Source organism: Heptranchias perlo, chromosome 38, assembly GCF_035084215.1.
Source record: "Heptranchias perlo isolate sHepPer1 chromosome 38, sHepPer1.hap1, whole genome shotgun sequence".
NCBI classification, from domain to species: domain Eukaryota; kingdom Metazoa; phylum Chordata; class Chondrichthyes; order Hexanchiformes; family Hexanchidae; genus Heptranchias; species Heptranchias perlo.
In genome coordinates, this window is record NC_090362.1 from 15,707,786 (window position 1) to 15,734,744 (window position 26,959).

The 26,959-nt window shown below is 41.5% G+C and overlaps 1 protein-coding gene across 1 annotated transcript in view; it reads left to right on the forward strand.

Moving 5' to 3' along the window:
- The first annotated feature begins 607 nt into the window (after nt 1-607).
- The window catches only part of etfa (electron transfer flavoprotein subunit alpha), a 48,931-nt gene continuing 22,579 nt past the window's right edge, over nt 608-26,959 (forward strand). The window contains exons 1-9 of the mRNA XM_067973528.1: nt 608-710; nt 7,567-7,716; nt 10,665-10,746; nt 12,727-12,809; nt 14,726-14,825; nt 15,715-15,825; nt 17,531-17,632; nt 18,975-19,043; nt 20,325-20,407. Coding sequence (XP_067829629.1) covers nt 666-710; nt 7,567-7,716; nt 10,665-10,746; nt 12,727-12,809; nt 14,726-14,825; nt 15,715-15,825; nt 17,531-17,632; nt 18,975-19,043; nt 20,325-20,407 — 825 coding nt within the window. The 5' untranslated portion in view covers nt 608-665. The remainder of the gene's footprint in view (nt 711-7,566; nt 7,717-10,664; nt 10,747-12,726; nt 12,810-14,725; nt 14,826-15,714; nt 15,826-17,530; nt 17,633-18,974; nt 19,044-20,324; nt 20,408-26,959) is intronic.

Consider the following 26,959-nt stretch of genomic DNA (forward strand, 5'->3'; position numbering starts at 1 on the left):
ACAAAGGCATTCAAAAAGAATATGTTTGCGGTTTCATTGCATGTAGCAACCAAAATGAGTATTCCCCCAATGCACTTAAAAACAGAAAATAATGGGAAGACACAACAGGTAGACCAGTATCTGAAAAGAGAAAAAAAAAACACAGGTCAATAATTTGGGTAAGGACTCTTCATTGGAACTCAAATCATTAACAGATGTGCTGGACCTGCTGTCTTTTCCAGCATTTCTTTCAGGTTTTCTTTTTATTGTTCCTTGTGTTCAAATGGGTTTGCAATCCGCCTCACTCTATTTAGATCATAAATCTCAATCCTGTTGATTGCCCAGTGCATTCTTTTTTTTTGTAATTCATCTCTTTATTGACCCACTCAGGTCAGTTTACAAAAAAAAAACTCAACCCTAGTAGCCAAGGATAGGTCACAGTGAAATTCTAGAATTAGTGTTCTAAAGTTCCAAATTAGTGCAAAACGTTGTACAAAATATGAACAGATGCCAGTGAGAGCATCAAGTGGTGAGCAAGTTTGCTGCCTTTTTGTTCAGGTACAGCGTGCTAATAAAGTTTTGTTTGGGAGGCGGGGCCTGCGCGCACCAATCAGAGCGCTCTCGCGGTGTGGGCGGAGCCCTCGCGATAGTTCGTTGGAGGCAGCCTTCGTCGTTGGCGGTGGAAGATGTTCCGAATCTTTTCGCAGCGCGGAGGCCGGGCTTCAGCGGCGGTGAGTGGGAGCGGGGAGACCGGGGGGGGGCCGTGGTGGTGGTTGGGGTTACTCCGGGGGGGGCGGAGGCGGAGGAGTCAGGCAAGATGCCGGGGACAAAGCAGCGCGAGGCTGGAAGCTGAGGAGGCCTCAGCCCGGCCTCGGGGTTTACTGTTGAGCGCTAATCCGAGCGGTGACAGCGATCGAGGTTACTGTGCCCCCCTCCCCGGGCATGGTGAATATTCTGGAGCCACGATCAGAGGGGAGGGGAGGGGGGGCCGGGCCTCCAGCCTGAGCCGTTTAGTTCGGCTGTGGGTGCGCCCTATGACCTGACAGCTGTGGAGTGCCCAGCAACACCACAGAGGTCAAAGGTTAAAACTGCTGGAAATGTGAATTAAAACAGAAAAGCACCTGAAGCGAGAAAGAAAAAAAGCGTGCATTCACATAGAAAGAAAGGATTTATATTTATATAGCGCCTTTCACATACTCAGGACGCCTCCAAAGCGCTTTACAGCCAATGAAGTGCCTTTGAAGGGTAGTCACTGTTGTAATGTAGGCAAACACGGCAGCCAATTTGCGCACAGCAAGGTCCCACAAACAGCAATGCGATAATGACCAGATGTTCCATTTTAGATGCTGATTAAGGGATAAATGTAGGCTAGGAGAACTCCCCTGCTCTTCTTTGAATAGTGATGTGAAGATGCCGGTGATGGACTGGGGTTGACAATTGTAAACAATTTTACAACACCAAGTTATAGTCCAACAAATTTATTTTAAATTTCACAAGCTTTCGGAGGCTTCCTCCTTCCTCAGGTGAATGTTGTGGAAATGAAATCTTCGAATCCTACGCATTTATAAATCACAGAACAATGCCTGGTGATTACTGCCCGTTGCCAAGGCAATCACAGTGAGCAGACAGAGAGGTGTCACCTACAAGGCCATCGAATATACAAACCCCCCCAAAAAAAAGAGAGAGGCAGAGACCTAGAGACATCCGGAAGGAAGACAGCAAATGACCCGTTATATTAAAAACAGATAACATTTGTTCGCTGGTGGGGTTACGTGTAGCGTGACATGAACCCAAGATCCTGGTTGAGGCCGTCCTCATGGGTGCGGAACTTGGCTATCAATTTCTGCTCGACGATTTTGCGTTGTCGTGTGTCTCGAAGGCCGCCTTGGAGAACGCTTACCCGAAGCTCAGTGGCTGAATGTCCTTGACTGCTGAAGTGTTCCCCGACTGGGAGGGAACCCTCCTGTCTGGCGATTGTTGCGCGGTGTCCGTTCATCCGTTGTTGCAGCGTCTGCATGGTCTCGCCAATGTACCATGCTCTGGGGCATCCTTTCCTGCAACGTATGAGGTAGACAACGTTGGCCGAGTCACAGGAGTATGAACCGTGCACCTGGTGGGTGGTGGCCTCTCGTGTGATGGTGGTATCTGTGTCGATGATCTGGCATGTCTTGCAGAGGTTACCGTGGCAGGGTTGTGTGGTGTCGTGGATGCTGTTCTGAAGGCTGGGTAATTTGCTGCGAACGATGGTTTGTTTGAGGTTGGGTGGCTGTTTAAAGGCGAGTTGTGGAGGTGTGGGGATGGCCATAGCGAGGTGTTCGTCGTCATCGATGACATGTTGAAGGCTGCGGAGAACATGGCGTAGTTTCTCCGCTCCGGGGAAGTACTGGACGACGAAGGGTACTCTGTTGGTTGCGTCCCGTGTTAGTCTTCTGAGGAGGTCTATGCGATTTTTCGCTGTGGCCCGTCGGAACTGTCGATCGATGAGTCGAGCGTCATAAACCTGGCATCACATTGCACCGGAATTCTGGCTGCACGTGATGTGCCTCCAAGTCCAGTGAAACCCCTTCATGCAATGTGGAGTCCAATTGGGACCTGATTTTATCTCTGTTGCATCAATGTGTTTCATGTTGCCGTGAGTGTAACTTTGAATAGTGCTATGGGATCTTTTACGTCCACCTGAGATGGGGTCTCGGTTTAACATCTCATCCAAAAGACGGCACCTCCGACTATGCCTCATCACATCCTCAGGATTTCCCAAAGTGCTCTACACCCATATAACTTTTTTGAATTGCAGTCACTGTTTTGAGCGAAAGTGGCAGCCATTTGTGCACAGCAAGATCCCGCGTGCAGCAAACAAATGACCGTATAATATTTTCTTTGCTGGTGATGGTTATGGGAGGAATATTGGTCAGTGGGATCTTTAACATCCTCCTGAGTAGGCAGATGATCAGAAAGGTATCACCTCTGAAAATAAGTACTTCCTTACTAAAGTATCGGTCTAGGTTATGAGTTGAAGTCCGTAGAGAGGATTGGACTCCGAACCGTACAACTCTTGAGGTGTGAGTCTACCATCTGAGCCAAGCTGCCAGTTAAGAGTCTGATTCAGGTAGAGATCCTTCTTCAGAGTTTTATTAGGGTTGGTGAGAGTTCTGTGCGTGTTTTCAGAGGATGAGTGAGAGTGTCTGCTTTCTCTCACACCTAATGTTGAAGATGGTTCAATGAGTTCATCATGTGCCCAGGATGGTAAATGGATTGCTGATCTTTTTTAAACCTGGCATCACATTGCACCGGAATTCTGGCTGCACGTGATGTGCCTCCAAGTCCAGTGAAACCCCTTCATGCAATGTGGAATCCAATTGGGACCTGATTTTATCTCTGTTGCATCAATGTGTTTCATGTTGTCGTGAGTGTAACTTCAGCTAAATCGTTGTGTTTTTTTTGGTGTATTAAATGTTTTTCTAAATTCACATTGCACCAAGATGCTTTATAGATTTCAGAAGAGTGCAACAGTGGATTTGTGAATATTTCATGTGTTTTCACTGCGGGAGTATTTTTCTCCCAGTGGGGTTTGAGCAAAGTGAAATTTTCATGCCACATGTAGGAAACAATTACAGAATTTGTCTTTCTAAACGTGCATTGTCTGGAGCGAGCACTTTGAGCTGCATGATACTTTTTGGTACGCCGGTACCAATATGCTCAGTCGCCCTCGTGAGAACGCTGATGTCTCTTGCATGTGACAAGGTGGCCTACCTAACAAGATCCTGGATCTTCTGTCCTGGCTTTTGACTCCTGATTTTGCAGACAAGCCGCAGGACCTCAACTCCATTGCTCACTTCGAAGCAGTACAGTCGGACGTGGCACACGTGATCCAGGATCCCTCCCAGTTGAATTGTATAACACAACACTTTTCTGGACAGTGCCCCTTTAAATAGGGGGGAGGGGGAGGGTGAGGGTGACATTCGAGCTGTAACAGGTAACTCCAGAATTTTGTTCAAACAAATAATGTCAACTTATGAAGAAATTCAGTTGTCTTAACTTTTATTTTGGAGAGTGTTACAAGATCTAGGATGGTGCTGGAGCTGGTATATAGAGAGTGAGTGAGTGAGTGATATATATATAGGGATTATGACCCTTAATAAAAAGTGGGTAACTGCATTATGTGATTTTTCTCTTCTCTTCCCCCACCCCCATTCAAAATTATTGAGACCAAATCAAAAAACCTTGTCTGATGACAAGTGGAGAGGAATGTTATCAATATTCCCAAGGTCGGACTGGTTAGAAGAAAAACAAATGACGTAATTGCAAACCTATTGACATGAATAAAGCTGGATTACATGGAGAGATGTGCAGAGGTTATGACTTTTCACTTTTATAAGCGTCATTGCAAATATGTAAGACTTGATAGATTTTTTGTTTGCGTAACATGAGTACAGTAGCACAGTGATTATAGCACTGGACAGGCAACCCAGAGGCTGAGAGTTAAAGTCCTGACATGGCAAGTTGTGAAAATGATCGAAGGAACCCGATGATTTGTGAGGTAACACTAGAAAACATGATCTTGAAAACTGCTGGATTGTTGCAAAAAAACTCAACTGGTTTCACTAATGTCCTTCAAAGAAAAGAATTGGCCAACCCTACCTGGTCTGACCTACATGTGACTCATGTCCCACATTCGCTGGTTGACTCTTAGGGCCTCTGAAGTGGCCTTGCTAAGGCAACAAATGCTGAGAACTAGTTTTAAAAAAAAATCATAGATTAATGCTCAATGGTGTTCTTGATCAATTACCACATCTGGAATAATACTTTCTAAGGAATATTGTGCCTATAGGTAATAGTAATTTGCCTTTTAATACTCAATACGATTTCTTCAAGTCTTCATATCTCCCCGTAATCTCTGTTCCAACAAAAACAGTCAATTTTCTGAGCCTCTTGTCGCTGATTGGATTTTGTTATGTCACCTAACATATTTTGAAAAAAACATATTAAGGAGTTCAGAAATCATCATGAAATGCAAGAGTGAAGCTCAAGGTCAAGTTCGCTCCACTCTTCATGATGCAGATTCGGCTGGGGAATTGTTCTATAGACATCAGTAGCCATCAGATGATAGTATTTATGGGGTGTGTCCCAGAAAAGCAGCTTCACTACAAACATCAGAGCCTGTGACTTCATGCTGACCAGAGAACCGCTCGAGAGCTGCCTGAGCTCACGGATACCAAGCTACAGGACAGACATTTGGATTTGCCGGCTTGTAGAGTGGTGCCCAGAATCAGGCAGATTTGTTTTCAATGGAGTTACTCTGGGATGCTTACTGTACTTGACATGACCTTTATGTTATTGCTAAACCTTTATAAATCACTGGTTAGGCCTCAGCTGGAGTATTGAGTTCAATTCTGGGCACCACACTTTAGGAAGGATGTCAAGACGATGGAGAGGAAATTTACTAGAATGATATCAGGGTTGAGACATTTCAGGGGAGATTTATAACAACAACAACTTACATTTATATAGTACTTTTAACGTAAAATGACCCAAGGCGCTTCACAGGAGTGTTATCAAACAAAATTTGACACCAAGCCACATAAGGAGATATTAGGACAGGTGACCAAAAGCTTGGTCAAAGAGATAGGTTTTAAGGAGCAGCTTAAAGGAGGAGAGAGAGGTGGAGAGGTTTAGGGAGGGAATTCCATTAGGGCCTAGGCAGCTGAAGGCACGGCCGCCAATGGTGGAGCATTAAAATTGGGGACACGCAAGAGGCAAGAATTGGAGGAGCGCAGAGATCTCGAGGGTTTTAGGGCTGGTGGAGGTTATAGAGCTTGGGAAGGGCGAGGCCATGGATGGATTTGAAAACAAGGATGAGAATTTTAAAATCGAGGCGTTCCCGGACCTGGAGCCGATGTAGGTCAGCGAGCACAGGGGTGATGGGAGAACAGGACTTGGTGCGAGTTAGGATACAGGCAGCAGAGTTTTGGATGAGCTCAAGTTTATGGAGAGTGGAAGATGGGAGGGCAGCCAAGAAAGCATTAGAATAGTCCAGTCTGAAGGTTTAAAATAAAGCATGGATGAGGGTTTCAGAAGCAGATGAGCTGAGGCAGGGGCGAAGGATTTAATAGAGGTGTTCAAAATTATGAATGGTTTTGATAGAGTAAATAAGGAGAAACTGTTTCCACCAGCAGGAGGGTTGGTAACCAGAGGACACAGATTTAAGGTAATTGGCAAAAGAACCAGAGGGGAGATGAGGAGAATTTTTTTTACACAGCGAGTTGTTATGATCTGGAATGCCCTGCCTGAAAGGGTGGTGGAAGCAGATTCAATAATAACTTTAAAAAGGGAATTGGATAAATAATTGAAAAGGAAAAAAATTGCAGGGCCATGGGGAAAGAGCAGGGGACTGGGACGAATTGAAAAGTTCTTTCAAAGAGCCGGCAGAGGCATGATGGGCTGAACGGCCGCCTTCTGTGTTGTAAGATTCCATAACCGTTTCAGGGTCGGAGTTCTTACTTGAGGGTCTCCAGCACTGGACATAACAACTGTTTCTAAAAAAAAAAAAGTGTCAAATAAATTTATGCTGAGACTATTCGCTTCTATTTAAAAATGGGGAATTCAACCTCTAGATTATCCTTCTCCCTTTGTTACCTTTTAAACACTACTTATTTTATGGCATTGTGGGACAGTAATGGACTGCAGAGTCCCAGAATGAAATCGTATCGCTTGAACTGATGTTATTATATCATGTGATTTGAACTGCAGTGATATTACGCGTATGCGATTGCATGTTACGGGATAATTGCACACAATGTATCAATTGGGAAGGAATATACATTTATATAATTATCAGAAAATGCTGCACTAATTAACTGGAGGTTATTTTACATGTCTGCAGTAATGATGCTGCTGTCATTAATCATTTAGCCTGAATGTCCTTGTGTATCTGCAACACTGAGACTTGGTCTTGGCAATGACAGCAACTATTGGCTCAACAACACTGAAATTTGATGTGAACAGCGAGAGCTAGTGTTAGCTCAAGTATTGACCTTGAGTTTTTCGTCTTTCGGATGAGACGTTAAACCGAGGCCCTATCAGGTGGACGTAAAAGATCCAATGGCACTATTTGGAGAAGGGCAGAGGAGTCCTGGCCAATATTTATCTTTCAAAATCAGTTAAACATAGTAATGAGTATGTGAAGTTTCATTGTGTCCATTGTGAAAAGCTGTAGGATTATAAATTTTGTCTCTTCAAATCTGGGTTGTGTTTGGAGAGAGCATTTTGAGCTATATAACAGTTGAGGTGATGAATTAAAAGTCACATGAGAATATCATTCAACATTAAATTGCATTAACTTAATTGCCCATTTTTTTTGCCTCCAAGTATTGGTACCAATACATTAAATAAGCCTGGTGGCAACACTTTGCAAAGTTCCATCATATTAAACCTCAGATATATGAAAGTAATAGTAATATCATGAATTTAATTCTTCTGCACTTCTGTCTTCTAACTCTGCATGATTTATTTTAATTTTAAAAAAGCTAAGAAGTGTAAAGAAACAAGAAGCGTCAAGAGTTCATAAGACATTCTTCTTTTCTTTTGCAGGTCTGGTATCTGCAACGATTACAGAGCACCCTCGTACTAGCCGAGCACAATAATGAGAAGCTGACTCCCATTACTCTTAATGCCATCACAGCTGCCAAACAGCTGGGCGGAGATGTATGCTGCTTGGTTGCCGGCACAAATTGTGGCAAGGTAAGAAGTTATTTATTTATGTTTCAAAGATACTTGCAGTTTTAAAATCACAATATTGTATCATGCACCATACCTCCAGGACTTTATTGACAACAACAACAACTTGCATTTATACAGCGTCGTTAACGGAGTAAATCGTCCCAAGGCACTTCACAGGAGCGTAATCAGACCAAAAAATTGACACCGAGCCAAAAAAGATGTTAGGACAGGTGACCAAAAGCTTGGTCAAAGTTGTAGGTTTTTTTTAATATTTGTTCATGGGATGTGGGTGTCGCTGGTGAGGCCAGCATATATTGCCCATCCCTAATTGCCCCTTGAGAAGGTGGTGGTGAGCCGCCTTCTTGATCCGCTGCAGTCGGTGTGGTGAAGGTTCTCCCACAGTGCTGTTAGCCAGGGAGTTCCAGGGTTTTGACCCAGCGACGATGAAGGAACGGCGATATATTTCCAAGTCGGGACGGGGTGTGACTTGGAGGGGAACGTGCAGGTGGTTTTGTTCCCATGTGCCTGCTGCCCTTGTCCTTCTAGGTGATAGAGGTCGTGGGTTTGGGAGATGCTGTCGAAGAAGCCTTGGCGAGTTGCTGCAGTGCATCCTGTGGATGGTACACACTGCAGCCACGGTGCGCCAGTGGTGAAGGGAGTGAATGTTTAGGGTGGTGGATGGGGTGCCAATCAAGTGGGCTGCTTTGTCCTGGATGTTGTCGAGCTTCTTGAGTGTTGTTGGAGCTGCACTCATCCAGGCAAGTGGAGAGTATTCCCTCACACTCCTGACTTGTGCCTTGTCATTGGTGGAAAGGCTTTGTGGAGTCAGGAGGTGAGTCACTCGCCGCAGAATACCCAGCCTCTGACCTGCTCTTGTAGCCACTGTATTTATATGGCTAGTCCAATTAACTTTCTGGTCAATGGTGACCCCCAGGATGTTGATGGTGGGGGATTCGGCAATGGTAATGCCGTTGAATGTTAAGGGGAGGTGGTTAGACTCTCTCTTGTTGGAGATGATGTGGAGATGCCGGTGATGGACTGGGGTGGACAAATGTAAGGAATCTTACAACACCAGGTTATAGTCCAACAAATTTATTTTAAAATCACAAGCTTTCGGAGATTATCTCCTTCGTCAGAAGGAGATAATCTCCGAAAGCTTGTGATTTTAAAATAAATTTGTTGGACTATAACCTGGTGTTGTAAGATTCCTTACATTTGTTGGAGATGGTCATTGCCTGGCACTTGTCTGGTGCGAAGGTTACTTGCCACTTATCAGTCCAAGCCTGGATGTTGTCCAGGTCTTGCTGCATGCGGGCTCGGACTGCTTCGTTATCTGAGGGGTTGCGAATGGAACTGAACACTGTGCAATCATCAGCAAACATCCCCATTTCTGACCTTATGATGGAGGGAAGGTCATTGATGAAGCAGCTGAAGATGGTTGGGCCTAGGACACGGCCCTGAGGAACTCCTGCAGCAATGTCCCGGGGCTGAGATGATTGGCGACCAACAACCACTACCATCTTCCTTTGTGCTAGGTATGACTCCAGCCACTGGAGAGTTTTCCCCCTGATTCCCATTGACTTCAATTTTACCAGGGCTCCTTGATGCCACACTCTGTCAAATGCTGCCTTGATGTCAAGGGCAGTCACTCTCACCTCACCTCTGGAATTCAGCTCTTTTGTCCATGTTTGGACCAAGGCTGTAATGAGGTCTGGAGCTGAGTGGTCCTGGTGGAACCCAAACTGAGCATCGGTAAGCAGGTTATTGGTGAGTAAGTGCCACTTGATAGCACTGTCGACGACACCTTCCATCACTTTGCTGACGATTGAGAGTAGACTGATGGGGCGGTATTTGGCCGGATTGGATTTGTCCTGCTTTTTGTGGACAGGACATACCTGGGCAATTTTCCACATTGTCAGGTAGATGCCAGTGTTGTAGCTGTACTGGAACAGCTTGGCTAGAGGCGCGGCTAGTTCTGGAGCACAAGTCTTCAGCACTACAGCCGGGCTGTTGTTGGGGCCTGGGGCCTGTAGTCTTTGCTGTATCCAGTGCACTCTGCCGTTTCTTGATATTACGTGGAGTGAATCGAATTGGCTGAAGACTGACTTCTGTGATGGTGGGGATATCGGGAGGAGGCCGAAATGGATCATCCACTCAACACTTCTGGCTGAAGATGGTTGCAAACACTTCAGCCTTGTCTTTTGCACTCACGTGCTGGGCTCTGCCATCATTGAGGTTGGGGATGTTTACAGAGTCTCCTCCTCCCGTTAGTTGTTTAATTGTCCACCAACATTCACGACTGGATGTGGCAGGACTGCAGAGCTTTGATCTGATCCGTTGGTTGTGGAATCGCTTAGCTCTATGTATAGCATGTTGCTTCCGCTGTTTCGCATGCATGTAGTCCTGAGTTGTAGCTTCACCAGGTTGGCACCTCATTTTTAGGTATGCCTGGTGCTGCTCCTGGCATGCTCTTCTACATTCCTCATTGAACCAAGGTTGATCCCCTGGCTTGTTGGTAATGGTAGAGTGAGGAATATGCCGGGCCATGAGGTTACAGATTGGGCTGGCATACAGTTCTGCTGATGGCCCACAGCACCTCATGGATGCCCAGTTTTGAGCTGCTAGATCTGTTCTGAATCTATCCCATTTAGCACGGTGGTAGTGCCACACAACATGTTGGATGGTATCCTCAGAGTGAAGACGGGACTTCATCGCCACGAGGACTGTGCGATGGTCACTCCTACCAATACTGTCATGGACAGATGCATTTGCGACAGGTAGATTGGTGAGGACGAGGTCAAGTAAGTGCTTAAGAGAGAGGTGAAGAGACGGAGAGTATTTATATACCACAGTGGTGCTCCTAGTATGACCCAGGGATCATTTGCAGCTCATCTTCCCTTTAGCTGCTTCTCTTGCCAGTTCTTGCCTTGTTTCTCTATTCAAAATTGATGTTTGCTTATTGGTTTCAGGTGGTGGAAGAGGTCAGTAAAGTACAAGGTGTGACGAAGATTTTGGTGGCCCAGAATGACACATTCAAAGGTTTTCTACCAGGTGGGCATGGAAACTACATTAGCTTTTGATTAAAAAATGAGTTGCATAACTGTTAGGAAATCTGCCTACTATGTCCTCTGTGATTTGGTGATATATCATTTGCAGTATCTTGAACCATAATGAAAATAAGATGAGTTTGTGACTTTTTTTTCTTTGGTGTCAATCCTAAATCTAAATGGTTAGACTACTTCAACATGCCACATGTAGGACTTATAGAAAACAGTTGTGTTGAGTAAAATTATATATAATGTACTTTTTCTGAAACTGGTTTAACTTCTGAAGTAGCAACTAATGCCAGGTTCTGAAATACCAGATGATTGAACTACTCTACTAAACATCTCTATAAACTTGGCTCAAAATTGTACTAAAATATATTTCCCAGTTAAGTTTGATCTTTAAAAGTGTAAGTCAGTAACCTGCTTTGAGATCAAGATAGGATTGTAATATTTGGCGAGTCACATACTGCAATAGAATCACTATATACTTTTGTGCTACAAGAGATCCTCAGTTGCCATGCAGTGGACAGCCCATATTCTACAATAGACTTTAGATTGGTCTGCACATAACCTCATGTTATGGAATCTCATCCTCTGTGCACTGGGCTTTGTGCTGTAATAGGATGTCGACCGTGGTCATCTTATCACTAACTGGCTTGTCATTGAGGGTAACCCCGAACACACTTTCTGTCAACCCCCAAAGTTCAGTCGTCTTAGAGCACATGAACTATCCAGGAGCAGAAATAGTGTAACAATGAAAGCCTGTGCTCTAGAGTTTGTACAGCATTGGAAATGCTGCTTGTAAGTAGGTCCTTATCTACCATTAGTTACATTGTAAGTATATTGTGTCTCTTTTTTGCTTTCATTTATCAAATTTAGTTCCCATTGGAATGAGCTGCTAACATAGGTTTGAGTATAATTGAGGGGGGAATGGAATAATTGGATTTTTTTTCAAAAGTGCTGCTTTTTAATTGGACTCTAAGTTACAAGGAGATGGTTTTTATTGGAAAAATGGGGTTTGAGGGGCAGCACAGTAAAAGTCTTTAAAACTCAGATGTATATCTAAACAACTGGCTGTTTGTGTGCAACTAGAACATGCAGGTCCAAAATTAACCGGCCCCAAGACTAGAGATTACAAGAGTGTTTTTTCTTAACCACTCATTTCTCCCCCACCGGACACATAATGGTTAACATGTAAGGCAGAAAAAGCTGTTATTGCTGTGTAGAATAGCTCTTAAGAGCCCAATAAATGTCTGGTTGGGAATGGACTTGAAGGTTTTAGAGCTAAGTACAGACTAAAGTGACTAATTCTCGATGTGGTGTGCTGCTGCTGGGGTTATAAGAGGGGTATAGTCTAAGGAGGGTAGTCGACTAGGTCTGAGTGGTGGAAATGTGAGGCTGGTTAAGTATACTAGAGCTTTGCTTATAACCTTTAGCCGGGGTTAATTATGAAGAATTCTATCCAGGAGATCGAAGCATTTGGGTCAGAGTTTCACTGTTGAGGTAGATTGTACTCGGTCTTTAGAAGTTGCAGGCTTGAGTGGTCAGATGACCTTTTGTCGCTTTATTGCCACCTTATGCTGTAGAATATTTGTGCCAGCATCACTAGCATGTGTTTTCGTAGTTTAAAATTCCCTGCCTGAAATTTATTATTGGACGTCATAACACGTAATGGATAACCTAGTGATAACACATACTGCGTGTTTCAGTAAAGTATTTCCTATCATTTGCTAAGCATTAGATAGCAGGTGTTTGGCAAAGCTCTAGAAGAAAAGGATAGAAACCAAATTAATAGAAGACTCATAAGCTATTTAAGATGTATAAACATGTGCTAGCCTCCACTTCTGCCTATGTGAACATTTCTTGCTTCACTGGATGGTTTTCAGTGCCCTCTGAACACCACTTTTTCTTATTCTTTGTAATATGCATGTTTTCTGTCTGCTCATTTGTGTCCTTAATGTTTCGTTTTCTGTATCGTTCACAGAGGAGCTGACGCCACTGGTGCTGGCTACACAAAAGCAATTTAAATTTACACATATATGTGCAGGGGCTTCTGCCTTTGGAAAGGTGAGTTGAATGCTGGCAGCAAAACATTGCATAGAATTTACAGCACAGAAACAGGTCATTCAGCCCAACTGGTCTGTGCCATGTTTATGTTCCACATGAGCCTCCTCCTACCCTACTTCATCTCGCCCTGTCAGCATAACCTTCTATTCCTTTCTCCCTAATATACTTACCTAGCATCTCCTTAAAGGCATCTATGTTAATTTGCCTCAACTACTCCATGTGATAGCAAGTTCCACCTTCTAGCCGCTCTCTGGGTGAGACATCAGGCAGTTCTTTTAAAACCACTTCATTCTCCTCAGAATTTCAATTCAAACTAGCTTGTCAGCGAAGCATTATAATATATACTTTGGACAAGATTTTGTTTTGCGTGAGAATACATTGATTTACTCTTAATTGTGCCAAGAAAAATACTCCTTCCCAAGTTTTAAAAAAACATCCTTGCTGCCTAAAAAAACTGATATACTTACCAGAAAGTCTGGTTTTATAATGTTACATCCCAGTATTTGGACCTAAAATGTGCATTGGATGATGTTTATTTAGTTAACCTCAAAATCCAGTAGATTTGTCTAGTTTGATTTGTTGGTTCTAAAACCAAATTGACTATGCCTTATGATCTTTATGCAAACATTAGTAATGTGCCATCAAATACTCTTGAGCTGTTTCCCCACTGCGGATGTTGGACCAATTACTCCATAGTTCCATGCTTCGTGACTTGCTCTTTTGAACAATGAGATTAAAACTAGCTATCCTTTATAGAGTGACAGTTTATTCCACACAGGTCACCAGGTTTGATCCCCAAATAACCAGATTATATGGTACAACATCATGTGTCAGATCGGAGTCCAAAGAAAAGAAAAATGCCTGTTTGCTTATACAGGAGAAGTTTAATTTTGTAAATGGTTGATTAGACCCTCTAGTTCTTTAACAGAGCCCCTTGAATTGCTACAACACTTCCTGCAATACGTCATATTGTTTTGGAGCTGTCAGCTCAATGGCTTAATGGCATCTCAATTGAATTACAGTGCATTATATATCATAAGTTATATTTTATTGAATTAGTTCTGCTCTTTTCCCTGTGCTGCATGCTACCATTTTCCATGTTTCCCAGCAATATTCTAATTAACTGTCCTTTCATACTTGAACATTACTTTATGCCCTGGTTTTCAACATAATATTCCTAATATAACACTGAGTAAGTGGAGGTAAGATAAGATTACATTTTTTTATGTAATACAAAGGATATATGGACATCAGGAACAAAATGAAGTGCAATCTTTTGTGAATTTAGTAAATGTAAACAAAGATGCACTTGTTTATATTGTATGCACATAACAGCACAATTCTGCTTCAGAATTTCAAAGAGCACTCATTGAAAGTAGAAATAATCTGTTAACAGCTTCTTGTTAAAGGTCTGCTGAGTAGTAAGAAGCAACCTAACACTGTCAATTAGAGAAAGAAAGACTTGAACACTGTTATGAAGGCTGAGGTGGCAGCCATTTTGCGCACAAAAAGATCCCATAAACAGCAATGTGGTGCATCTCCAGCAAATCTATTTTCGGTGGTATTGGTTGAGGGAGGCATGTTGCCTAGGGATGCAAAGAGGAATCGGTTAATGATTTGCTGCCCTCCAATGCCTGAGTGGCCTGTTAAATACTGGTATTGACACAGGCCTGGAACAGGTTGTTTTGCCACCTGGGCACCTGGGAAATAGTGCATGACATGGAAGAACCTAAAAGAGGACCCAAATATAACCAACAAAAAAGGGCAAGCAGTTGTACTAAAGATTTCTTCAAGCTTGTCCTTGTGTGTGTGTGTGTAAAAAAAAAATAAGTTTGACTTCTTAAAAAAAAATTAACAACTTTGGCTGCTGTACTTAATGCACAAGAGTAAATTTACAGCTTTTCATTTGTTTACAGAATCTTGTACCTAGAATAGCTGCTAAACTTGATGTTGCCCCCATCTCTGACATCATTGAAATTAAATCCCCGGACACATTTGTCAGAACTATCTATGCAGGTAGGAAAAAGGTGAAGCCTGTCACTGACATGATGTCTCAAGGGTATAAATGACTTGTAATTAGTTAATATGCCTTTTTACTGAATGTAAAATATAACTTTTTTTAAAAAGTGCTGCCAGAGCCAATTGTGTTCGAGTGTATTATAGAAAGGAATCTGGCATGGAACCAAAGAAACATCTGCTTGAGGTTATATTGCTGCATTCCTTCCATCTGTTACACTGAATCTTTTATTTACCTTTGATTGTAGCGATACCTTGTATAGGACACGATAGCTGCTATCAGCACTTACTTCCGCTGTTAACAGTAGGCTGATGTGCTTCATACCTCATTTACTGCAACAACGTCCACCGGCAATGTCTTTAATGCAATGAAACGTCCCAAGACACTGCACGGTGAGGACAATTCTGAGTAGTTTTGTAAGTGCGGTGACTAATACATACAGGTGGCTACTCTTTTAACCCAACAGATACAATGCACGGCACTGTTGCTTTGCTTACTGCGTTACGCAGTCATGTCACCTGGTTGTGGAAAGAAAAATGTTTATCTGTGTCACTTCCTCGTGGGTTAGACTGGCCTGTTTTTAACTTGTACAGTCGATTATTGTCCAGTACTGTTCGGGGTTTCGAACGTAGACTCGATCCTATTGAGAAGCCGTTTCTTCCAACGATGCATTCCTAAAGTTGTGCTTCAGATTAGTGGTAATTAAAAAGCTGTTAATGGGAGTTTTAGAAGTCCACCTTATAGAGTCATAGAAAATTACAGCACAGTAGTAGGCCATTCGGCCCATCCTGCCTTTGCCGGCAAAGGGGGCACCTTGAAGTCTGAGCATTTTGTTTTTTGTTCAGTCGATTTTTAATTTTTCAATTCTTAATTCTTGGCTTTTCATAGGAAATGCTTTGTGCACTGTCAAGTCTGGTGATGAAGTGAAAGTGTTCTCCGTACGAGGCACATCTTTCGAAGCTGCTTCTGTGAATGGAGGAGATGCAAGTTCCGAGGAAGGTAAATGCTCCTAAACTCTAAACTGTACTCATACTTTTTCTGGGCACAAACCTACCTTTTAGGTTGGAGTAAATCGTTTTCCTGGCCAGCGTTACTCTAGATTTCTATTAGCGTTGCCATTATTTTGTTTAAACAATGGTCCAGAAATTGCTGAACAAATAAGTGAGTTCACGACGCCAGCCATTGTTACTGCGTTAAAAAAAAAACCCTCAGCAATTTGTGGCGAAGAAGAAATACACCATGAGTTTCGATTTGCACCACTCTGCCGTTAGCCTCGCCAAAACTGAAAGAATTACCATCTTGCCGTGAGTATGTATCACAAAATTGTTGGATTTGCGCCGTTAATGCGAATCAGTCTCGCCGCAGCCATTTAAGGCTGGTAATTCGTGTCGTAAGGATGCTGTTAATGACTTGATTTATGGTCCTGATGTGCCACTCAACCTTGGAGGCCCAGAAAGGGAACAGTGAAACTGTGGAGTATCACTCCCGCAGGTACGATGTACAGTTGTTCCTAGATATTTTTTAAATTTTAAAATTTTAATTTTTACTTTTGTTTCTTTTTTCTCGCTCTCTTAATCCACACTTTTTCTTTCCCTCTCCTTTATTTCTCTTTCTGTAACTAATTTGACTCTAATTCACCCTATTTCCTTCTCAGTCATTCGCTCTGTTTCTTTATCCTTAAATTTAATCGGTTAAGGAGATAGACCATTGGACCCGACGTTCAGGAGGTCCCAGATGCCCTGTTGACCTCTCCCTTATCAATTTGCACTTCCAGCAATTTGCGGCGCAAAAATCATATGATCTGGAGTGTGAGGTAAAAAAAATTCACGGCGCTCGCCACGAAATGCACTGCTGCAGCAATTTCTGGGCCAACAATATTCCTTAGTTGTATAGATATTTGTAAATGAAATGCATGCAATGAGAACATGCATTGTCAAAACCTGTTATGTGGGCAAGCTCAGCAGCCAATTGCCAAGGTCTCACAAACTGCAAATAAGATGAATGACCAGGTAACCTTTTTTATATGGTGAAAATCAGTGCATTTGGGAGAAAACAATTGCAGTATTTACTTGTTCTGCCATTATACCCTTCTAAGTAGCAGCTTGGTTCAGTGATGCCACTCTCGCCTACGAGTCAGAAGGTCGTGGATACAAACCCCACTCCAGGATTTGAGCACAGAATCCGGGCTGACACTTTACTGCAGTACTGAGGGAGTGCTGCATCATTGGAGGTTGGGTTTTTTGGAGGAGATGTTAAACCGAGGCCATGCCTGCCTGTTCAGGAGGACTCAGAAGATCCCGTGCCATTGTTCGAAGAAGACCAGGGATTTCTCCTGACCAACAGCAATCCCTCAACCGACACCAACAAAACACATTATCTGGGCATTTATCTCATTTGCTGTTTGTGGAATTTTGCTGTGCGCAAATTGGCTGCTGTGTTTACCTACACAACAATAATGACTACACTTCAAAAGTAATTAATTGGTTGTAAAAAGCTTTAGGATGTGCTAAGGACATGAAAGGCACTGTATCAATGCACAATGTTTATTTTGGGTAAATCACAGTTGTCTTCTGTATGCTTTGGCTAGATTTTTTCCCAACAAAGTAGTTTTCCTTTAAAGATGAGTTCTTAAGATATATATAATGCATCCACTGCTCTCCTTTCTAAAAGTTATCTTTGTCGTCTCACTCTTTTTTGTGGTTAGTTTCATCTCCATCTGGAGCTGGTCTGTCCGAGTGGATTGGACAAAGTCTGTCTAAAAGTGACCGTCCAGAGCTGACCAGTGCCAAAATTGTTATATCTGGGGGTAAGTAGCTGATGTAGTGCCTAATATTTTAAACTTTATTATTTGTATTTATTACCCAAATAGAGGATGGGTCAGTGTGAGTTACAACCTTGAAATGCAGTCCAGGGTTTCTGGTAACACAAAGGTACAAGAGCAAACATTGGTTTTGTGTTACAAGTTGTAACGAATCCACAGTGATCTTTTGCAATCTATAAACCTCAATGAAAATTGGGAAGCCATTGTCTTGGATGCTGGTCTTTTCTGTCATCGTAGATTTTTCTGCTTCCCCCCCTGCCCCCTATTACCTGACTTCAGTTTCTTAATTCTTGCATTGACCGCTTCTAATGAGAGTCATTGATTTGATACTAACTCTTGTACGGGCTCAAATCACAGAGAATGAAGATGTGTTATCAGGAAAGCAATTTTATTTAAAGAAATGAATATGAACAAAAGAGAGCATTTAAATATAACCTATAACTGTTACTGCTCTTCATTCATTAATTTCTGTGCAAAATAACCAGTGAATAATTGGGTTGAAATTAATTTGGCACAAAATTTCTTTGGGGTTAAATGTGTTTTTCATTTCTATCAGTTGTGATATACTGTGTGTTCTTTTATTTGTTGTGGCCACAATTACTGCCCATCTCTAATTCTTTTGACAACTTGAGTGGCTTACTAGGCCGCTTCATAGGGATTAAGAGTCAACCACATAGTGTGGGACGAGAGTCATCTGTAGGTCTGACTAGGCAGGGGTGGCAGTTTCCCTTCCCTAAAGGGTATTGGTGAATCAATTGGGTTTTATGACAATCCGATATCTTTCGCGGTCATTATTATTGTTTGTACTGGCCCACAAACTGCCAGATTACCTGAATTCAGTTTCACAGTGGTAAGGGAATTTCAGCCTATTGGTTCTGGTTCTGGACAAGCATCTAGAGGTCACGTGTTCACTATGGAAAGTTGTGAAACTGAATTCAATAAATCTAGTAATTTATGGGCTAGCACCAGAAAGAAAATTACCGTGAAAGCTGCTGGATTGATGTGAAACCCCAAACTGGTTCAGTAACCTCCTTCAGGGAAGAGAAATGATCACCACTATCCAGTTTGGCCTGTATATGACTCCAGCCTCATGCTATGCAGTTCATCCTTAATGCTCTCAGGACACCTAGGAGTGGACAATAAATGCCACCTCGCCAGTGTTGCCCAAAAATAATTTTTTCAATCTTGCCGTTGTGAGATTTGAATTCATGCTCTCTGGGTTGCTAGTCCATCTTGCACCATTGCAAACCTAATAGCAATTCTCAGTTAGTTTAGACTGTTTATATTCACTGTAAATAGTTAGTATTATTGCTTTAATGTTTACTAGGCCGTGGACTGAAGAGTGGAGACAACTTCAAGTTGTTGTATGACCTGGCGGATAAATTGCATGCTGCTGGTAGGTGCTTTGTTTGATGGTCCTTTCATTCTCATTTTGTGAGGTGAATGTAATTTGTTGTTCATGGTAGTTGCTGATGATCCAAAATAGAACATTTTGAAATTATGGGGCAAAGTTGTACCATATTTGTTTGTCACTTGTTTTTCTCTCGATTGAAATAAATATAATTGGGGTGATGCTCCGATAATCCCTTCTATGATGTGCTCCTGATCACAGTTATTGGTCATACCTAGATGAAGACTAATTGTCCCCTTCTTGCAGCAGTATTTTGCATCACTCCTGGGTTGAGAGGATGAGCCACTGACTGCTTCTAGGGCTGTACCAACATGGCTACTTAGTTTGCCTGAAAAAGGGGGCACAAGAGTAACTTCCTCTGGTAGTAAACACAGCCTGAGACCTGTGGTGGTACCTGATATTGGAGTGCAAATTGCTGCACCAAGAGGCTTGCCCCTTTTCTTAGTTTTTGGTTTTGGAAATGATCTAATTTAATATATCTAGCTAAAAATGAATTAAAAATCTTGTGTCCCTGCATACTGTCTGTCAATTCTTTCCATTATACGCTCTTATTTCCACATTTATAACGGGAACCACTGGTGTAAATTTGTCACTATTTTATTACATTCTCCTGCCAATAGAGGTCCTGCAGCTCCACCTCTGGTGAGAAGGCATAACCGCAGCATGTCTAATTTGGACAATTTCAATTATAAATGTGGACGTAGGAATTTATAATGGAAATACACATGGATAGAAGGTATGACTTGACAACTGGGACTGAATTATATCTGCACACTCTGATCCAATTATCACCCGCTCTCTAATCCTGTTTCACCTGAAAATAACGCTTCGTCTTGACTCCTCCATGTGCGACACCATTGGGCAATTGACTTTTTTGTTTATATTTAAAAAAATATTGCTGAGATGTTCAGTCATCTGAGTTACAGGAATACTGTAATACATGTTATGCTTTGAGCCCAAAGTTAACACTTTTAAGAGGATGCTACCAAACCTGAATATTTAATATCACTAAAATAATAAGCCAGCTTTTTAAAAATGAACTTTGAATTTTAGTGTGCTTTGAGTTCAAATCTAGTTTTTGTTGAATTATGTTGTTGTGGTTTTGTTGTTGCTGCTACAGTTTTAAGCTTCGATTTGTCATTTATAAAGATTTTTTTTGAGACTAATGAATTTTGCATGTATTTTAATCATCCGTTCTCAGTTTTAAAATCTTTTGCAAGGTCCACGATGAAATACCTAGTTAATATTTATTAACATTTGTCGCAGTTGGTGCTTCTCGAGCTGCAGTGGATGCAGGATTTGTACCCAATGATTTGCAAGTTGGACAGACTGGAAAGATTGTAGCACCGGTAAGTACAGTACTTGGGCTAGAGTTGCTCCATCCAGTAAACCATTTTAGCTGTTGGTATGGTGATTCGATACAAAGGAAGTAGAATCATAAAGTTTTACAGCACAGAAGGAGGCCATTCGACCCATCGTGCCTGTGCCGGCTCTTTGAAAGTGCTATCCAATTAGTCCCACACCCCCTGCCCTTTTCCCCGTAGTCTTGCACATTAAGAGACACTCTGTGATACAAAGGGCACTATAAACTCTGGAGTCTTGACTTGTGTAGGAAACAACCCCTTTGTGGATCTCGAGCTGCTGTCAGGTTTGTGCTTAAATATAAAGCTGGTGGATTCCCTCCCTTTTGCCGCTGGGATTTGTGGCTCTCTGACTTCTGGCAGGACTTGAAAGGAGTGACAACATTGGGTAAACTAAACAGGTGACAGCAGTTATGCAGTGATCCCTGGATTCAGTTTGGGCATTGCTCTCCAAGGATCCATGCAGGCAGTATAAAAGTAACTTAAACCGTGCCTTAAATACGATTGCTTAATTTAGTCGTCCCTAGTCATTGCTAAGTTAATACTATCACCCAGGTTTTTCCAGTATCTGTTTTACATCTTTCTATATTAACATTACAATAGCTGTGCAGCATTTACTGATTTTTAACTTGTGTTTCTTCAATATGTTAAATTATAAATTTATTTGCAACCAACATACACAATTAAACATGAATGATTTAAGGGAATGAGCTAAACAAATTTCTGTGTATACAAAATCAAGCATTTGCCTTGGGGGTATAAAGCTAATTAGTTGTGTGGATTCTGCCGTCAGTTGCTAATTTAATGATAAATGTACACACTGGAAAGAGTTTAATGCACAAGCAAATTGTGCATATATGCGCTTGGGTGTTTTGAGTTGGGATTTTAATTCCCTAAAGGTTGATGGTAAAATGTTTCACTCAAGTGTGCTCCAAGCATGACTAGGATGCTGAGGTTCCATTAATGCAGGATTCAGGGTCATGAGGCTTCCAGTTTGAATCAAAGACTCTTTCAAATTTAACAGATTGGCTACCAGGCTGGGTTCTTCCTTTGAAATCCTCTTTGTTTCGTGGTGTTTTTGTGCAGTTTCTAATCTTGTCAAAATGTAAACATGAAGCAGCAGCTCTATATATCTGTGCTAATATATTTTTCCAGATTTGGATTTCCTTTTTTCCTGCTGTTTGCCAAATATATGCTGCATGTAAACTAATGTTATGTTAAACACGTACAGAACCTCGATTAGACCGCACTTGGAGAACTGTGCACAGTTCTGGTCTCCATATTATAAAAGGGATTTCGAGGCACTGGAGAAAGTGCAAAAAAAGATTCACAAGGATGATACCAGAACTGAGGATATACTTATCAGGAAAGGCTGAACAGGCTGGAGCTCACTTCTCTGGAAAAGAGAAGGCTGTAGGGTGAACTGATAGAGGTCTTTAACATTATCAAAGGGTTTGATAGGGCAGACGTAGAGAAGATGTTTCCACTTGTGGAGGCAACCAAAACTAAGGCCATAAAGATAAGATAGTCACCAATAAATCCAATAGGCAATTCAGGAGAAACTTCTTTACCTAGAGAGTAGTAAGAATGTGGAATTCGCTACCACAAAGAGTAGTTGAGGCGAATAGCATCGATGCATTTAAGGGGAAGCTAGATAAGTACATGAGGGAGAAAGGAATATAAGGATATGCTGATAGGGTTAGATTAAGTAGGGTGGGAGAAGACTTATGTGGAGCATAGACCTGTTGGACCGAATGGCCTGTTTCTGTGCTGTAGACTGGAATGTTGATCACAATTTTAATTATAGGTATTTAATCCCCAAAAGCATGGTGTGCACAAACCTGAATATTTGAGCCTTGATTCCCATACTAGCTATTTTTTTTAAAATGAGTAGAACAATCAGATTCTTGCTCTATTGCATTTTATTTATTGAGATTGATTGATTCAATTTTCTTTGTGTTCATTTAAAAGAGATGTTGAGCGCACAATATGGGAAAATTGGGCTTTTAAAAAATGGACAAAACCAAGGGAACTTAGATATTGAGAGAACTGGGGTGTTGCAAGTCAATTTGAGGTATATAGTTAACCTGGAGATAAAGGATCAATTTACCTTAATTTAGAAATTGAATTTGAATATTATTGCTCAAATAATGTGATTTTTTTTTAACACAGCTGCTTGATGTGTTGTGATCGGCAGCCAGGAAAGAATATGGAAGCATTTATTTTGCAATGAGTTCAGAAACAAAATAATTGCATTTTTGTTTGCTAGACCGCTAGATTTGAAGATTTTTGGAGGGATATGACAACAAAATTTATTCTAAATTGACGACAAACAATATAAAGTACTTCAACGCATCGTGAAAGAGTGAATTCCATGCTGGAAATAATGTAGTTGGGTGGGGGTTTATCAATGTGTAATATTGTGGTGATTAGTACCATTTTCATTAATGCAATAACTGTTGGTACTTGGTAACGTTGCTCATGGCAGCAGTTTGCATTTTAGTGTAAAAGAAACATTTAATGCAGATTCTGGTCCTTTTCTACTAGTCGCAAAATGGTGCATGCATTCAAAAGGGTTAATTGTTTAGCATTCTGCTGCCTCTGCTTTTTTTTTGAATCTTTCATTTAAGCTTCCATTAAAGGATGTTGGACATTACAAAGTTTGACTAAAGAGACCTGCACATGTTCTGTGCAGCTCAGCTAAAGCTCTCAATGGTTAGCGAGACCCATAAGTGCACATAAATAATGTGCCCTGAGAATAGACACGGCCTCTAAACACAGAAGTGCTCCGCAAAGCATAGCATAAGTGCAATTATGCTGCTCTCTGGATATACTTTTTGTGTATGTGTAATTTCCCTATGATTCTGTTGATTTCCCTTTGCCTAGCCCAACGCATGCCACGTGTTTAACCAGCAAAGTGAGGTAAAGCCCCATACGATTGTAGTTCATGAGTTGAATTAGTCCACAGAATGGGTTGCCAGTTTATTTTAATAAAATGTCTTCTGTTACACTGCTCTTTTTAAAAGGAAAACCCAGCAGTTGTCCTTTACTGGGTTGTTCTCCTTAGAGCAGAGAAGGTTAAGGGGAGATTTGCTAGAGGTGTTCAAAATCATGAAGGATAGTTGATACATAGGCTTCCTCGCCCCGCTGGAAACGTATTGAGAGACTCCTCCTTTCTCAGACCATTCAATAAGTGCTGCTTAAGTTTACAAAGTGCCTATACGGTCCAACATCTTAACCTCCAAGCACTTTTTAAACTCTATTGAAGTTAGAATTACATGGAATTTACAGCACAGAAACGGGCCATTCGGCCCAACTGGTCTATGCTCCACACAAGCCTCTTCCCACCCTACTTTATCTAACCCTATCAGCATATTCTTCTATTCCTTTCTCCCTCGTGTGCTTATTTAGCTTCCCCTTAAATGTGCAATAGAGTTACACCCCCTGCATTGTTGAGCCGGAATGGTGTGCCATGGTCTCCCCTAGGGCTGGGGCCATCACATCCTTGTATCCCAGAACAATGTAAAAACGGCAGTGATGCTGCTATCTTAATATCAAATCAGAAGTGGGAGCATGTACTGTAGGTGAATGCTTCCTTTTCCTTTTCTGAATTGTCAAACATTCAGTAACCAAGGAAGTAAAACACTCACGACAACCAAAAATACTCGCAAACTCTGCTCTTCACCATGCCATTTTACCAACAAACGCACTAAAAGGCTACGGTTCACATGCATATGCTTTGCGAATATGAGTATTTAGATCACACGACGGTGTCTATTTCTCATTTATTTAATAATTAGAAATTTAATTAGCCACATCTGGATTTCCAATTAGCCACGTGTGGCTAGTGGCTAATGTTCTGGCCATCACTGGTATCTACACTGGTTGGTTCATGTGAAGAGAAACATTCTATTTTCAATAAATGCAAATTAGTTGAGTGTGCGGCTTCCCAAATATATGATTTCATCATAGGAAGGCGATCTTTGCATTGATCAATCAGAATATTTTCACTGTTTGCCCCCTGGTGGGATGAAAAGAGATTAATTAAACAAATATAGTTGACTCCAAAGTGAGAGGGCTTCCTCATCCTCCAACCCCTACCTACACTTTCTGTGGTGGGTCGCTTAACTTTCCCTCTCAGATTAACCCTAAAAGACCGCTGCTTGTTAGAAATCAGTTTATTGATCTAGAAGGGGATTTGATCTTGTACAGTTGATCTGATGGATAACAATGACTGGAAATGCTCTTGCACATGGATACTAATTGGTAGGAAGTGGGATTTGATCTTATCAGAATGGAACATATTTAGGCAGCATTGCATTTAAAGTTCTCCTTCCCCTCCTTGCTGTCCTCATATTTAAAAAAAGAGAATGGATTTGAACAATGTTTACCTGTTTAAAGTGTACCACCACATTTTCCTTTGTGCATTCACACTGCATTTAGTTGGCGGCATAACTAGAGCAATTGAAATTTTTTTTTTACAAGCTGTGTATTGGTTAATGCTTGAGAATTGAGCCTCATTGATTAGCGTTTTGCTGAATCTCATGAAAGTCTGGATGAAGCAGCTTTATAACACAGCCAAAATGCTTGATATGCAGTTTTAGCATCCCAGTCTTTGAGCGCAAAACTTCACAAAAATATTCAGCAACCTACTTTCATGGGTGTTTTTTTTTAACTACATACTTTTTTGTGTATTTTGCTCCTTTGAGTCCCTTGCCACCACCACTGTGAAAGATGTTGCTCCAACAATGGGAATGTGCCCAAAGGTATATACTCCCTTTAAAGCAATAGTGCAGCAATAGCATATGAATCAATTCTAGAAAGTGTTGCAGTATACTGTTAATTGGAGCCATGGACATTATATTTACTGTAACTGAGCAATGGTTACAGTGCTTCCCATATAATAAAATCCACTAATATTCTTACAACTTTAAACCACTACTTGTGTAATATTTCATAACAATAGATTAAATTAGATACCACTGCTTATAGGATGTATTGCTGTTTAGAATGAATAGCATGTAATGTGTTGCTAAGAATAGGCGGACTGACCAGTGCTTGACCTAGCACCTTGAGAAACATCATTATAGACTCTTATAGAAAAAGTAAACCTTTTTAAGATCTTGTTTAGAGTCCTTTTTAACAATTAAAGCATATACAGGAATAAAGACAATGGTAACTTACCTTCTGCTGACAGCATAATAGCACATTAGAAAACACTCCCTTGCATCTCTGAAATTACATCATCCTGTGCATGCAAGGTTTTCTTTTGAATCTTGAGAAATCGAATCTCAGGACGCAGTCTTTACATCTGGGACCTCTGGTCATGTACAAATTCTTAGAACTGCACTGGCTAAAATGAATATGCCGGAAATGCTGAAGGGTCCCACTTGAAACGCTAACTTTTTTTTAATGGTTGCTAAGATCTGTCCGTGGTGATTGATTCTCTGAAAATGTGTTTTTGAACTTCCAGACCGCAAAACCCTTTGCACTACATTAGGATGAAATTGCTTATACTTTCCAGCCCTAGTTAAATAGTATCAGCTTGACTCTGTTCGTAGTATTCTTGCATCTGTGTCACAGCTTGTGGGCTCAAGTTCCACTCCAGGACTTGAACATTTCCAAGAACTCCTGCTAAGGGTTCTTCATCAGACAGAAGTCTATATTTCCTCTGTCATCATCCCACTCCCAAATATTTGAGAGCTCACAACTCTGTGAACAAGCTGTCTTTAAGCAGAAAGTGCCAACAAAATCCATTCGCACTTTCTACAACTACTACAGATTTCAACATGCCAGTTTCCCCCTTCTCCCACCCCCCCCCCACCCCAACATGTTAACTTAAACAATAAATACATTAGTAGAACATCAGAAATTTATACCTCAGGGTCATATAAAGTGATTGCAATTCATCTAACTAATACAAGCCTTTAAAATGAGTCCCATTTTTGTACTTTTGGGTATTTGAGATCCAAGTGGGAGCTTGCTGTGCGCAAATTGGAGTTTCACATTGAACTTTCTGCATTGTGTGGCTTAATAAAACATAGAGCATGGTGGACTGTAAATGTAAGTGAGTGTGGCACAGTGCACTGGTTTATGTATTGCCATGCCTCCACAAAGTGTGAACATGTCTGATTAAGTTAACGTTTTTACTCCAGCCTGAGTAACTAGTAAGTTGCTTGCGTTCTAACACCTGAAGAAGTGCTCATTGGAGGGCCATGTTAGTTTTTGCAACACTTTTGGGTCTTTCATTCACAGGACAGTAGGGCGTGTGTGTGGTACTGTGAACAGTTGAATAAAGAAAGTGGAATCGCTGGCAAGTGCAGGTAGCTTTGGGGTTACTGGCCAAGCTTGGCAAATCGTTTTGCTGTCTGCGTTATGTTTTTATTAAAAATAAAATTACTCAGTCGTGCCCAGGAGTTGTTCCGCTGCAAACTTCTGAGTGTGTATTTGTACGCAGCTGGGACTGTGAATGGCTAGCTCCTCCACTGCCTCCTGGTTTTAAAAAAACATCCCCACCAGATTGACAGACTTTTTGATGCT